We start from the raw sequence: 14,236 nt of genomic DNA on the forward strand, positions 1-14,236 counted from the left end.
TCCTATTGATTTTTTTCATAGTCGGATCAGTCAATCTATTAATAGTTGCACTGAGAGGCGTCGTGGATGTAAAGCTGCAGTGATGGACGACTAAAACGTAAATGTGCAAATGTCCTGTGCCTACAGCGTGCCCTTCATTTCAAGGTCTCAGCTCAGGAGAATTTAAGCAAGTCAGCACCTTCAGACACACCGCAAGAAGAGGCAACCAAGGAAGGCAAGGCCAATGCATTTGTGCAGCACATTTCAACAACAAGGCAATTCAAAGTGTACATAAAACCATTAAAACAACAGGCAAAAGGAAAGGAAATGAAAACAGAAATATACATGTATGTATGTATGTATGTATATAGTACACTGTATATATAGATGGAATGTGAACATGAAATGAGGGCACAGTTCTCCTCTCTGCATGTGCTACTAAAAATTTACAAATACACACACACACACACACACAATCTATAACGTTTAATACCATTTGTTTGTTTTTGTTTTCTAAAATACAAGACTTAGAATGCGCCTTCTTTTATTGCATTATATTTCGATTTTAATCTCACTCCAATTGAATTTACTGTATTTAGATGATTACAATTTGAATTGTAATAAAAAAAGAGTTAGTTCTATACCAGCATACGTGGTAACCAGTTCAAGTGATTTTGCAGTTTGAATTAAAATGATTGAAAGATATACAATCTAATACAAGACATCCTTACATCGCTTGCTTCTTCACATTAGCCCAGAGATGAAGATCAAGCTCCCTTTGTGTCATTTTATCCATTTTGAGTGGGGCCGAGGACACAAAGTGTAGCGGCGTCGGAACGACGGGAGCAAGCGCACTACAAGAGTGGCACTTTGTGTGACTTTGAACTAGACCTCGTTCCAGCGCAACAATAAACCCCTTTCTTGAACATTGAGAGCATAGAAAGCCGAGGCCGTCCAAACATGGCGAGTTGGAGAATTGGGTCTCTGTGTGTTGAGAACGGCAGCCTGAGCCTTGCGTAGCTCCACGGGGGCCTGAAATAACCTCTGCATGGGAGCTGGCTTTGTGCCCAAATCAGAGCGCGCAGGGAAGCAGTTATGAGGCTGAACAATGAGTCCGTGCACAAATGGGAATAGCAAAAAGGCAAACCAATGAAAACCAAATCCTCCGCATGAGCATGTGTACTCTTAATACAATGATTTAATGACATCAAGATCGGTCTGCCATTAAAGAAATGACATATATCAGACTGAAAATAACATCATGGACTGTGGGATTGAAGGTTCACTGCCACTTCCTGGACATGCAGGCAAGAGAACGTATTTTTGAACTGAATTGATATTTTATCACTATTTATAGCATTATCATAATGCACTAGTGAGACTCCTGCCCCTCGACAAACACGCTAATGACAAAAACGCACGGTTCACTGTTTGATCATTTTCATGTATTATTCTGTCTGTGTTGGAATTTATTGTGGCGAGGAATGAACAAAGGGCGTGACGGCGTCGTTGGGACGGAAATCTGATTATTTAATGACAAAGAATGATTAAAACCATTACAGAGAGCCTTCTCCCGTGGCATTCAGCCAGCCAAATCAGGCATGCTTTGTCACTGCGATATTCAAAGCAAAACACCCACTTTGTTGCAAAGGGCATGACATTTACAGCCATTTCATCTCGACACAACACAGTGTGATTAGCGGAAGCGGGGGTTGACGAACGCAACGCAAACTGAAAACAGTCTAAAGATGAGAGAAGGTAAAAAATAATTGGAAGAGGATTTAGAAAACTATCATTTTTTAAGAAGGGAAAGGAGTTTAGCCATTTAGGATTTAGAGTTTGAAGAAATAATATTGCGGCAGGCTTATATAAATCTAATGCAGCAGAAAAGGAGGCACTTCCCTTCCGCTCGTGGTTGCAGTGAGGGGTGTGTGCATTTGTTTAGCAGCACTAGAAATATGAGAGAACGGAGCACTTGTTATAAAGGACTCTTGTGCAAGGTCCTGTGACGGCCTTCGTATTAATGAGAAAACGCTGCCTTCTGGTGAGCTACATCATAGAACTACCACCTTCAGGACCGGGAAGTCTTTCTGCACAACAGAACAAGGGATTAACCTTATTTTGTTTTCCAATTTCCTCTCCTACATCCATAACAGAGATTCTAATACATTGTGAAGGCTCGATCAAGCCACGCGTTTTGTCTTCCTCCAATCCTCCTAAAACCAACACAGTTAAAAGCAGAATGCCTTCAGGTTTATGAGTTCCACTCTTTCACGACGGCCTTGACGGTGCATTTGTTCATCAGATTGAAAGGAATCTTTTTTTTTTTTTCCTCCATTCAAAGCAACAGTGTTAAGGCAACGCTGACTCGACCACGACATCTGTAATCCGAGGGGGAACGATCAAAACAAAAAGAGCTTGGAAATCACAAGAATCATTGAGTCATACCAGTGCTTCTGATCATAGAAAACAAGTCAAACTAAAATACGATACATTTTAAAATAATCCAGATTGTATCTGCATTAATAACGGTTTTCCTATAGTAGTATATTAAGCGTGGTGCCATCCCTGTGAATGACTGTTTTCCCAAATAAATAAGCCCATGGTTTTCTGCATTGTTCATATATATTTAAGCTTATAGGTGACCCTGCGGTCTCTCCATGTAGGGACGGCAAAAACAAAGCAGGTACCACGGTGTGGCCAATTTGAGCTTCTCCACTGCCCAAAAGTGTACTGTTGGATAATGAAAGGCACGCTACTACAGCGGTGCAATTCAGTTCCACTTCGCCACCTTTTAGAAGGGATGGCATGCGACCCTCTGTTGCAGAACTAACGCAGCATAGATGGAGGATGGATGGAGGCTTTGCGAAAGGTCCTCGTGTACACCAAACAAGTAGACATAAATAATGCAGTCATCTTTCCCATTACTGTATAATGTAGCCTAGAAATCATAAACAATCCATATAATACACTTTTACCCAACGTCTCAATGGGAGGACATTTAAGTACTCCTTATTATGACCATGTAATATACATAAATCAAGATTTTGCGGAAATTGCATTTATTTTGTCAGCTAATGAAAATGAGTATTTTTAAGCCGATGCAGGCTTCCGCACGCAGAACGAAAAGTAGGTCTGCAGTCACAAGGGACGAGCATCATGGGCTAAGAAGTACATGTGAATACAAACAAGAGGGTGGAGTACTCAATGAACGAGCCCTCTAGAGTCCATTTCCCACAACTTAAATCACGTTATATCTGAGACAAACTCTTTATCAGGCACCAAGAGCCAGAAGGTTGTAATTGCCATTTGAACAAAAAGCCCCTGGTACTTTCTGGGTCAGTTGCTCCATTCTTTCATGTCACTTTTATTTTAGGGAACACAATGTGAAGAACCTCTGCATCGTTTATATGTTACACAGGGCTGCTCATGCGGCTCGCCACTCTTTTCTTTCTTTGCCCACAAAAGGATTCTAAAAAAGGAGCCCCGAAAAATACAGACGAACACCGCAAATGTATTCTGCATTCATCCTCCGCATGGCGGCCGCTCTTCTTCATCACTCAGACTTAGATTGGTCTGGCTCCCTTTCTCCTGGTGAGGGCCCGCATGACGGCGCCCACCCACTCCACCAGGAGAGCTCTAATGGCCGCGCAAGGATCATCAGCCACGGCTAACACGATTTCTCAAAGTATAATTTAAAATCCATACATTCCAGAGAGTAGCTTCCGCGTACATAAATCCAAACGCCACGCGTAGACGGATAACGGCGGCCTATTTTGGCGGGTTATATTTGCTCATAACTGATTTGACAGAGCAAGCCGCCATCCGCTCTCAACGGTTACAGATGAAAAAACAAATCCAACTACTTTGTGTAAACTCCAGGGAGAAACTACCTGATCACCTCTGGCGCACGAGTCCGGGGGGCCCAGCTGCCTGGTTATTCCACCAGCACTCTCCGTCTTGTCTCGGCTAAATCGCATCAGCTCCCAATTGACCAAAAGTCACGCTTCAGAGGGGAGCCTGATATCTCCAGCCTCGCAGACCTTTTACTTCATTCCGCTTTCCTCAAAAGGTCATTGCTTTTTTTCTTTTTACTGCAGCACCAAGCACACAATTTTCTTTTCTGCCATGAAATCAGCTTATCAGAAAAGGGAGAAAAAGGAAAAAGCTCACTGTTTTAAGGCAATTAGTGGTGCTGCTTGACGAAGGTTTCTTGTTGAGCTGATGTCTCGTGTTGCTAGTGAGACAGATGTGCGCGCACCACAGGACGTGTTCCAGGGCAGAGGCGTGCATATGATGAGCTTCGATTCACAGCCAGAGCTCCTAGTACACTTTGGTACGTTTGGAATAATGCATTTAGATAAGGACTTTTATTAATGCTGCTGTGGAATTTATCAATACGTTAAATTCAAATAAAACTCAAAGCAATTATATGAATGCAGTGGAAAAATTGAACTCCTGCCAAACTTATGACCATAACCCTCTTTCAAAATAAAGATCCCCGCGTACTGAGCTCTGAGTTACATTTCATGGGCTCTTCAAATATTCATGCCAGTTTGACTGTTGTACGTAACAAAGAAAAATAAGAATCCAAGGCATCATGCTGGCTTCAAAACAATAAAGAAAATATATGAATAACAAAAATATTAAGTAAAATATACGACTGTGAGGTATCCAAATATATACGACATTTCATGATCAACAGCATGTGGGCACAGAAGATAGAGAAACCAAATCACTTCTTAATAACCTGTTTTGTGTCCTCAGTCAAATTATTATCGTTATCACACTTCACGAGTTTTAGTGGAGCAGGGATAAAAGGAAATGTTCAGAATGCATTACTGGATGGCCACTAATCTGATCTCACACTTATACCTCTGGGTAACAATTTCTCCCCTCACCAACAACTCTATGGTTTCATATAAAATTCCTATTTTCCTTCCTTGTTGGTACCCACATATTACTTTCCTGATATTATTTCCTCTCAGCCGAGATGAGAATGCTCACGGTTTTTAAACCCAACAGGTGCCGTTGTTTGGTACGCAGAATGCTGCGAGGTTATTCCCAATGTGGGGAGCCGAGGTCTGTGCCTGGTTTCTTTAACCTGTGGGCAGGATAAGGGATGATCTCATAAGCTTGAGACTGCAAAGAAGGAAACACTTAAAAATGTTGTGTGTGTGTGTGTCTGTGCGTGTATGTGTGTGGCTGTAGCAGAGTAACGTGCGGCTCGTTTTATTTCAATTTTAATATTGCAAGTCCAAGTGTTTCATATTGATTTTTCTGCTGAGGACAAAATGTATTTAATTATTTATTTTAGCCGATCAATGTATACAACTTTCCTTCATAATATAATTTATAATTGATGCCTGGATGCAATAATGCACACGGACGGAGCCACGCAGAGGCGGAGCATCTCCAAAAAGGTTTCGCAGTAATACTGCAAAGGTCTGCAATGATGTGTTCACAAGCCTGAGCCATTTCAGAAAAAACGTCTCAAACTGCGCATTATGCAGCACACCTTTAAACGTGCCGCCGCCGCCTGTTACACAAAGTGTTGACTGTAATACCTGAATGTTGAGCGTATGGTGCAGCCAAACGCCCTGACAGTTACATCGGCTCCGCAGCAACAAAGGATTCCATGGAAATAATGTGACACGCAAGATCTCCACACGCACATCTCATCTCACCCTCTTCTCTGCTGCAGAGGACGCCTGGGGAACATTCGGTAAGGGGAACACACACGGGCTGATATCGCACTAATCTGTTGCCTCTAATGTAATAAAATAGCTCTTCATTTCTGGAACTTAAAATGGTCTAAAGCCTGTGTGAAGGAAGCATTCATTCAATAGAGAATGAGATGTAAGCTAACCGCACGGGCTAATCAACACCACTTTCCAACAAAAAGTATAATCATTAAAAATGCTCTTTGTTGTCGGGCTCTAATTTTGAATTGCCTTACGCGTTATGCATTGAAGTGAATGCATATTCAGTGACGCAAACAGCTCTTAAAGCTCTTGAATATGAATCGTAATGAGCATCACATTCCCTGCTAAATATATGAAATAGCGCTTGGTCACGTGTCCTTAATGTGAGGGCATCCCATGTTTGGCATCCACTGTAACATGCTGTAAAACTGAGAATAGCTGTGCAAGTACAGCAGCTGAAGAAGAGCACACTCTCGCAGAGGACTGGCAATTGTAGCTGAAGCCGAGGCAGATTTATATTGTCGTTATATTCCTCGGTTGGAACAGAAGTCAGTGTCTTACAAGAGGAATGTTCCATCTTCAATTTAGTCAGCCAGACTAAATCAATAATGGGTAGATTATAAATGTGAGTAGTCTTAAAAAGCCCTCCCTGAAGAAAAAGAGACCTGAATGGAGGTAGACAAAGCACACGGATGGCTGACTCGGTATCTCAGCGGAACAAAGCACAGTCTGATAGACTTTATTCTTTTCCGACACACCTGATCTCCGCTGTCTGGTCTTTAGAGTCGTCCGACCACCCGAACACACAAAAGAATCCTCCTCGTCGAGTTCAAAAACCTGCCTCTTTGGTGAATCGTGATGGAGAATTGGACTTATGAAACGCTGTCTTGAGAACATTTTGACCAATAATTTCTGTGCATCTCTTCCACTGCACCAACCTAATTGAAGGAAATTTTTGAAAGCGCTAAAAAAAAAGAAGGTAAAAAAGGTCTGTGGCTGCAGGCTCCATATAATGAAGTGGTGCATTTAAATGAGAAACGGCTCTGGGAGGAGATGAGGTACACTTCACTCAAATCAGTAAACAACTAAATGAAGTGAAAGAAAGGAAGGCGAGCACGAGGAGGCGTGAGACCAAACCGCAAACAACCTGCAGATATTGGAGGTTTTTCAGAAGAGGTTATTCAAGAAGATGCAGGGTAGAAATGGCTCACAGGGAGGCAAACGAGTAGAATGTAATAAGATACTGTGGTGGTGATAGGAGACCGATGCAGGTATTGAATATCTCATATATGAGAGATGGGTGAAAACACACAAACCCAGAAGGGGGCTGGTCTGAATTCTATTTCATAACTAAGTAATCACAACGAATACCAAAGATGGCTACTTTTTCAAATGCCAAGTGACCTTGACAGCTGTCAAGTGTGTTAATGCCCCCACTTTCGACCCAAAAGTAAATCTACTGAAAACAATACGCTGGCAATTTTCTCCATGACAAGCGAACAGTAGAGCGGACAGGCGGTCACATGCTTGTCAGCGTGGCAGAAAGCAGGAGCGGAAGATTTAAGATCTAAAACTAACTGTCACGAAAACAAAACCGCACACACACACACACACACACACACACACACACACACACACACAGAGCAGTGCATGTAGCTATCCAATACAGAAGCAACAGCCAAGGAGGAACGTACGGTTAAAGAAAACAATATTTGATGCCAGCAGGCATGTTAACTCGTGTTACTCCGGAGAAGTACCTTTTTATGTTAATGTCTGCATGTTAAAAGAAGATTAAAAAGCTTGATGGAGGGTGATATGAAGACCGGTTTCTGTTTCATAATCTATTATGGAGATTTGATGCACATTGTGAAGTGTTGAGTAACGGCGGGAATCATTAGGGAAAAAATACTTCTATACGTTTTTATTAAATACTTGTTTTAATGATAGATTGTATAAATGAATAAAACATCATTTATCATTCTGTAGCCACAAGGTACATGCATTTGAGTAATTCTTTAAGCATCCATAAGGAATGGTGCCATAAGGGAGACATTTTTAACTACCCACATGGGGAACAGATTTACAGCCTCTGGTCAGTTCAGAATGAGCCGGCATCGGGGAGTCAAGAAAAAGATGTGGCTTGCAAGAATAATCAGGCTATTACAAAAAGTCCACCACAAAACTCCCGAGGGATACAGGGATGGAAGATAACTTGCGTGCTTTTCCAATATTTGCTTATCAACGAACGCTTTGCAGCCGAGCTGCTTGTCAACAGATCAAATAACAATGAAATACCATCGGTTACCAAAACGGCCACTCTCCCTTTCACAAAAGTATTGACAAATTCAGATTCTAGTGTGTTGTAGCGCACATAACATGCTAATGATGCGGTAGCATCGGATAAATATCTATTAGATGCAGTTGGTGCATCTGGATATGGAAGAGCTTCATCAGTCGAGGGCTTTGGATAAGGTCATGCAGCTTAATGATGTTTTGGAGGAAATGAGAGAGCAGGAATTTAATTAGGCATTGTGAGTCATTCCATCTGTATTAATATTCATATTTTGAGTTGATAATAAACTAAATCACAGTATATAAACCAACAAGATAAAGGTCTAAATACGCTGAGAGCAACACAGCATATTTTACATTTGTAGCTCTGTATAGGAATAAAGCATACAGTCATATGCATAGTTGTATGAATTATAATGCTAACTTGCTATTATGACCTCATACTATACTATACTAGTCTCCCTATTTTTGGAATTTTGTTTTGTCATGATCATGTCCATTTTGCCTCTTACAAATGAAGATTCCTTTGAACTGGGTTGAATTCCTAAATTACAATTTGAAACAGAGACAATTTGAGATGTATCCCTTCAGAAACATCTACAAGGACATATTTCCCTTCTTCAAAAGTCATTGCAGTGAGAAAGAAGAATAAAGGAATAAAGGAAAAAACACATCATTTTGAAAATGACTCTGGACGGAGAAAAAATATATAAATAAGTAGTAGTATTCTTACACTTTCTCAGAATGTGTACCATGGTGTGTACTCCTGGTACCATTATAATGTATCATTAGCCCCCCTGGAGACGTTCGTTAGCGCCGATGGCAAGACTTCATGCATAGAGGCGCTAGTCGTTTTCCCTTTAAAAGCCCTGTGGGAAATAGAAGACAGCAAATACTGCAGGTACGGCCATTGCTACAGAACGGTGTGCTGTGGGTTTATGAGTGTGAGGACATGAACAACGTGCACGGATGGAGAAACAGAAAGATACTTTTTATGTTCCTATTACCTTTAAATAAGGACAAGAACATTAGCTAGACAAACAAATTAACTGGCACACACACACGCACTTCCCAATTGTACATAACCCAAGTGAAATCAAGATAAAAGCAACTATCTGGCTGATACAATCATCCTGATTGGAGCTCGCTTTGAAACTCAAAATTGAAAACACTCAAACTCTCCTCACACACGGACCACTTTGGCATTCTGAAACGCTCCTGTGTCCTTTAAAGCAATAAAACATGAAGTCAATCGTCGAGCAGAGAAAGACAGAGTTCATGTATTGCATTTCTTACTTCTCATGCTGGTACACCGCACTTAAATCCAGTGGACAGAGCGAGAATGAGCCAGTCGGCTGCTGCGTCACGCGGGTTGGCAGGGCACCACCTGCAGAGTGACAGGCACAGTGGCACCGGAGCACATTACATTCTCCGTGGCACGGCGACAGTAAGTGTGCGTGTTTTTCGGGGTGTTGTGATGGGATGAAATTGGCAAACGGCGCTCCTTAAAAGCCAGAAATTGCAGCAGGAATATTGAATTTTGATGGAATATTACAGCACAATCAGCCGACACGGGGCGAGCGCAATCAAGACATTTGGAGACAGGCTGGAAACTACACGACGGCCCTGCGTGGCCCGGGACACTGCACTGCCCCCCCCCCCGAGCTGTTGGAGGAGGGGGGGGGGGGGCGTTGGATAACCTGTGGTATTGTTTATTTCAGGTTACATTTACGCTTATTGCCAAAGCTCTGGTGTAAGTTAGCTATGAATAGAAGAGAGATTAAGGGACCCAGATGGAGGCAGAGGGAGCCATAGAAAGGCTCTGGCATCGAGCGGTCTACCGCACGGAGCGGCGCCGGTCAGTTCGTCGACGCCCACGCAGAAAAAAAACAACGATTTGGACTCTGTTAACCGAGAAACACGCCGCGACATTTAGCTCTAAACCCCGGAGTGGGATGCCCACGCAGACACAGAAACATTAGCAGAAAAAGAAGGAAAGGAAGAAAAAAAAAGAAAAAACAACAACACACACCACTGAACTTATTACAAAGAAACAACAACCCTCCGCGGCTACTCGTAAAATGCCGCTGCACACACTGGGAAGTCTTGATGGCTTTTGCACTCAAACCCTGGCGTTGAATACATGTGCGCACCCACGCGCGTTTACACAAACACGCTCTCCTCCCCTCCCGGCCGCGGCAATAAGTGAATCTGGAATAAATAAAGCATAAAAACAATGAAGCATTTCTGAGCACTGCGGGGAACAAACAATCAGTTACGTGATGATCCAGTAATCACATTAGCGATAAAAATCCCATTTACCTCCTGATTACAGGGCACATCCGCCTCCTTGCTCTCTTCAAGAGCTCCACGGAACAACCAAGGATGACGAAAGAAATGACTAAGCCGTTTCCCTATAGGCCCGCAGACGCACGAAGCCTCGCTCAACCCGCGGCCTCGCGTAACCCGCCCCGACCGTCCGTCCGTCCGTCTCAGAGAGGGCCGCCACTCAGCGGAGACTATTCGATTCGGGTGCCTCGGTGAAACAACAGCTGGAGACGCACTCACACAAAATATCATTTCAGATGGTGGACAATGCTAAACTTCATCCTTCCGGTTAATCTGCACTTAAGCAGTTTGGTTCCTGGATAAAGGAAGGAGAGATCAAAAACAAAAAGCAGGGAAGAAAGCCATATATGTGATTTTTTTTCCCCCTCAAAACTCGAGACGTTTATATATCCACAATATTTGACTCTGACATCAAAAGTGGATTAAAAAAAAGCTCCACTATCTGTGAAGTAGACGGGCATCTTGCGAGTCTGTATTATTTTATTTTTTTAGGCCTCACATTGAGGAGACACTCCCATTCGGGGGCCAGTGTGCACGACGGATGCACGACAAAGTGAAGCGGCCATAAAGCATCAGAGGTTCAGTGACAGCCTTCTTCTATAGCTCTGCTCCTCCTACTTAATCACAAATTGGCATGGGGGGGGAAGGAGGTGGGGGGATGTCTCCCCATCAACCGATTGGTCAAAGAGACAGAACAGAGGCGGATGTCTTTGTGGTTTGGGTGACATGAGGAAAGCCATGCAAGTTTTTTTTTTTTATGAAAAGTGATCACATTAGGAGGTTATGAAAGAAAGACGAAAGCCTTGGTCGGAGGAAGAGGGACGTTTCTTGTGTCCTGGGCGGTTGTCTGGAACATGTACTCGCGCTCGTTGCGCAGAATATTAACATTTTATTTTACGAAAAAACTCACTAAGACTAGAGATTGATTCTTTAGGAAAAAATTAAGAGTAAAACTCTGCCAGGGGCCATTACACCTAATGTCTTTTTCTTCTCTGCACAGTAGAATGCGTTTCCACTGTCGGAACAACCGTCCACATCAATACAACGAGTTTCAAAACCGAACTGAACGTATACGTCAGACCACGTGAACACAATGCAGTGTAATGTGCTGGACAATAAAGAACTTTTAATAATGGTTCACGTCTAATCTTTTTCAGATTGCCGTAAATCCAAGTGACATCTGTTCTCTATGGTAACAGGGAGAATAAAAAACATCTGGCTTTCCAATCAGGACAACAAAAAAAAACCCTGAATGCAATTTGCAAAGCCCCGCTCTTAGAAAATCCTCTTCATTTAAAGTGGGGAGAAGGAATATGCATTTGGGAATATGCAGAACCACCTACGTCTATCCCAAAGAAGTAATCCAGAAGGCTGTTCGCTGGCGTGCGTAGCACTCAGGCAGGTCCACAAAGACGCATGCAAATGAAGAATGAAGGGGGGGGGGACCACGAAGCGACGTCAACTGCTGAGCACAAGCAAGGAAAAGCTTAGCTTAGTCACGACTCACCCCTCTCCCCCTCTGTTCAAATTATTTTTCTTATCTGCCGACTGTATGACACCACAGCCGACTTAATTAAAATCACTTGGGAACACCGAAGACGGACAGACACTGTAGTGGGGACAATAAAAGTAAAGCGCCTACATCATAATTAAATACAACAACCTTTATTGAGACGATGCAATAATAGTCACGCTATTTACGTCTCTTTCGAACACTTGCTCTGTAAACACAACTGTCTGCCAGAGTGTTTGCAGACGCCGCGTGCCCCACTTAAAAACACGACCAGGGGGGAGAGGGCCACAGTATTTGGAACTTTTCCGCAAAAACAGGAATGCCTGTGGGGGGGCCAAGTCTGGCTCTCAGATGCACAATAGTTTTGGTAACACTGGGCTTCACCCACAAGCCCGAGCTGTGCGCGGACACGCTAGTCGTTGTGTGTGACGGCAAAAACTCACAGACCCACGCGCGTGTATTTAAGAAGAAGGGCTTACGTTGCCGTAGTTGATGAAGCCGTGTTCCCTGGCGATGCGATCGGCTTCCTCCGGCCCCCCATTTATCTGGACAGCCCAAGTGTTGGTGTAGACCTCCGCGGCATCGATCCGCTTCAGTTCTGCTGTCAGGAGGACAAGGACTGTCCACAGGTGCAGCAGGGCCAACCTGGCATCCATGAAAAGGAGCAGACTCCAACGGGGCGGTCCGTCCGTCCGTCTGTCACTGCTCTTCCAGGGAAGAATGGGGCTGCGCTACCTCACAGCAGGTAGGAGAACAGTGTCCTGGGGACGAGAGGGACAAGAGTCGGCTGTTAAACGCTAACACGGGCTTCTTAACTGGGTCGCCCACGGGCAAGAAATGGCCTCCTGCTGACACCATTTCAGAGAGCAAACCCCAAACTGAAAGCCCAAATAAACAGCACAATGCTTCACAATTTGCTTACTGCCCCTTGACAACTCTGAGGGGGGGAAAAAAAAACATCTTCACAAATGTGCAAAGAATAAAAAGTAGGACAAACTTTCTCATAAGCTCAAATTGTAATGTATGATAATGAAATACAGTAGGGCATGAGGCTGCGTACGGGATGAGCTTCAGCCAGCCGAGGTCCGAGGGAGAGGACATTTACATTTACACAATATTCCTACATTTTAAATCCAGCATTAATTAATTATAACAAACTACTGTGGTGCATATTTTAATCGAATAGTAAAGTAACACACGAGATAAAAGGAAACCATAATTTTCGCATATTTTAAAAGGAAACATGGTCAGGGTATTTCTGCATTTATTTTTTATTTGCAGCTGTTGTTGTGTTGTTGTGGGAACAGAGCCAGTAAGTCACACATTAACAGACTCGCCAATGGAAACGGCAAAGTAAACCGGCCCAGCCGAGAGGGAAATGAAGAGGAGGGAGGGGATGAAGGTGTAAGTGGCGGTCCAGTTCCACTGCTGATCCCACCGGCGTGCCACTGCTCTGCACGTCAGAGAGTCAATCCCTGCTACACTCATGTGAAAAGAAACAGCAGCTACCTTAAGCGTTCAGTCTAAGCCTTTTGAATTAAGTCTGTTGTGTTGGGTTTAAAAATTCAATATAAATGACTGATCACATCCATGCCCCCTCAAAAAGGATAATCCCTTTATTTTGAGGACTCAATGGAGCTGCTCTCATCTAAACTCGGTACTCTCGTTGTGCTCACAAGATAAACACACATACAAAAAGTTATATATATATATATATATATATTATATATAATGTGTGAAGCCACTCATGGATGCAAATGCTACTTGTATCCTGTTTTTTACTATTTATTCTCAGTTACATTTTGTTTGCTAAATTACAACATTAACGCATTTATGCAAGTTAAGGAGGTAAAGCATGATAACAGTGCAATCTAAAAAAAGATTTTAATGATTTTTTTTGCTTTATAATTTTCCACGGCGATACACCACGTTGGGTCCAATGGCAATGTGGTCTTTTCTCGATCTACATTTTAACCCCAGTTCTTGAAGGCAGCAACACTGTGCAACAGAAAGAATCTAGTCGTCCCTCGTTGGGACCGTTGTGGCCTTTACGGGAACGTTATGGAGCTTTAGACTGTCAAGTCTTGTTAATGGATTTTTGAAAAACAACGGGAGTCGATCTTCTGCAAGGTGAGGCCGACATGCAGTAGAACGGACTGTTCCCCCGACTGTGCCTCAATGTGCTTGGACCCCTCACGGCCACTGAAGGAGAAAGGAGAAAGCGGCGTGTCCTCACAGTGCATCGCAATCAAGGGATTCTGGCCTTAGGGTTTGTCCCCATGTCTCTTGGGACCAAGTAACTGTAGTGGTAATAAAGACAGCACATAACAACAGTTACAAGGCGCGGCAGCTGAGACGATCCCGTCATACTGAGGGAACTTTTCAGGGATCCGATGAC

The 14,236-nt window shown here is 43.2% G+C and overlaps 1 protein-coding gene across 3 annotated transcripts in view; it reads right to left on the reverse strand.

The window, feature by feature from the left end:
- The window catches only part of LOC120809446 (furin), a 53,488-nt gene that overhangs the window by 34,580 nt on the left and 4,672 nt on the right, over positions 1-14,236 (reverse strand). For all 3 annotated transcript variants that reach the window (XM_078082744.1, XM_040163261.2, XM_078082745.1), the window contains one exon: positions 12,318-12,599. In XM_078082744.1, coding sequence (XP_077938870.1) covers positions 12,318-12,494 — 177 coding nt within the window. In that variant the 5' untranslated portion in view covers positions 12,495-12,599. The remainder of the gene's footprint in view (positions 1-12,317; positions 12,600-14,236) is intronic.

The sequence above is a fragment of the Gasterosteus aculeatus genome, chromosome X (assembly GCF_964276395.1).
Source record: "Gasterosteus aculeatus chromosome X, fGasAcu3.hap1.1, whole genome shotgun sequence".
NCBI classification, from domain to species: Eukaryota; Metazoa; Chordata; class Actinopteri; order Perciformes; family Gasterosteidae; genus Gasterosteus; species Gasterosteus aculeatus.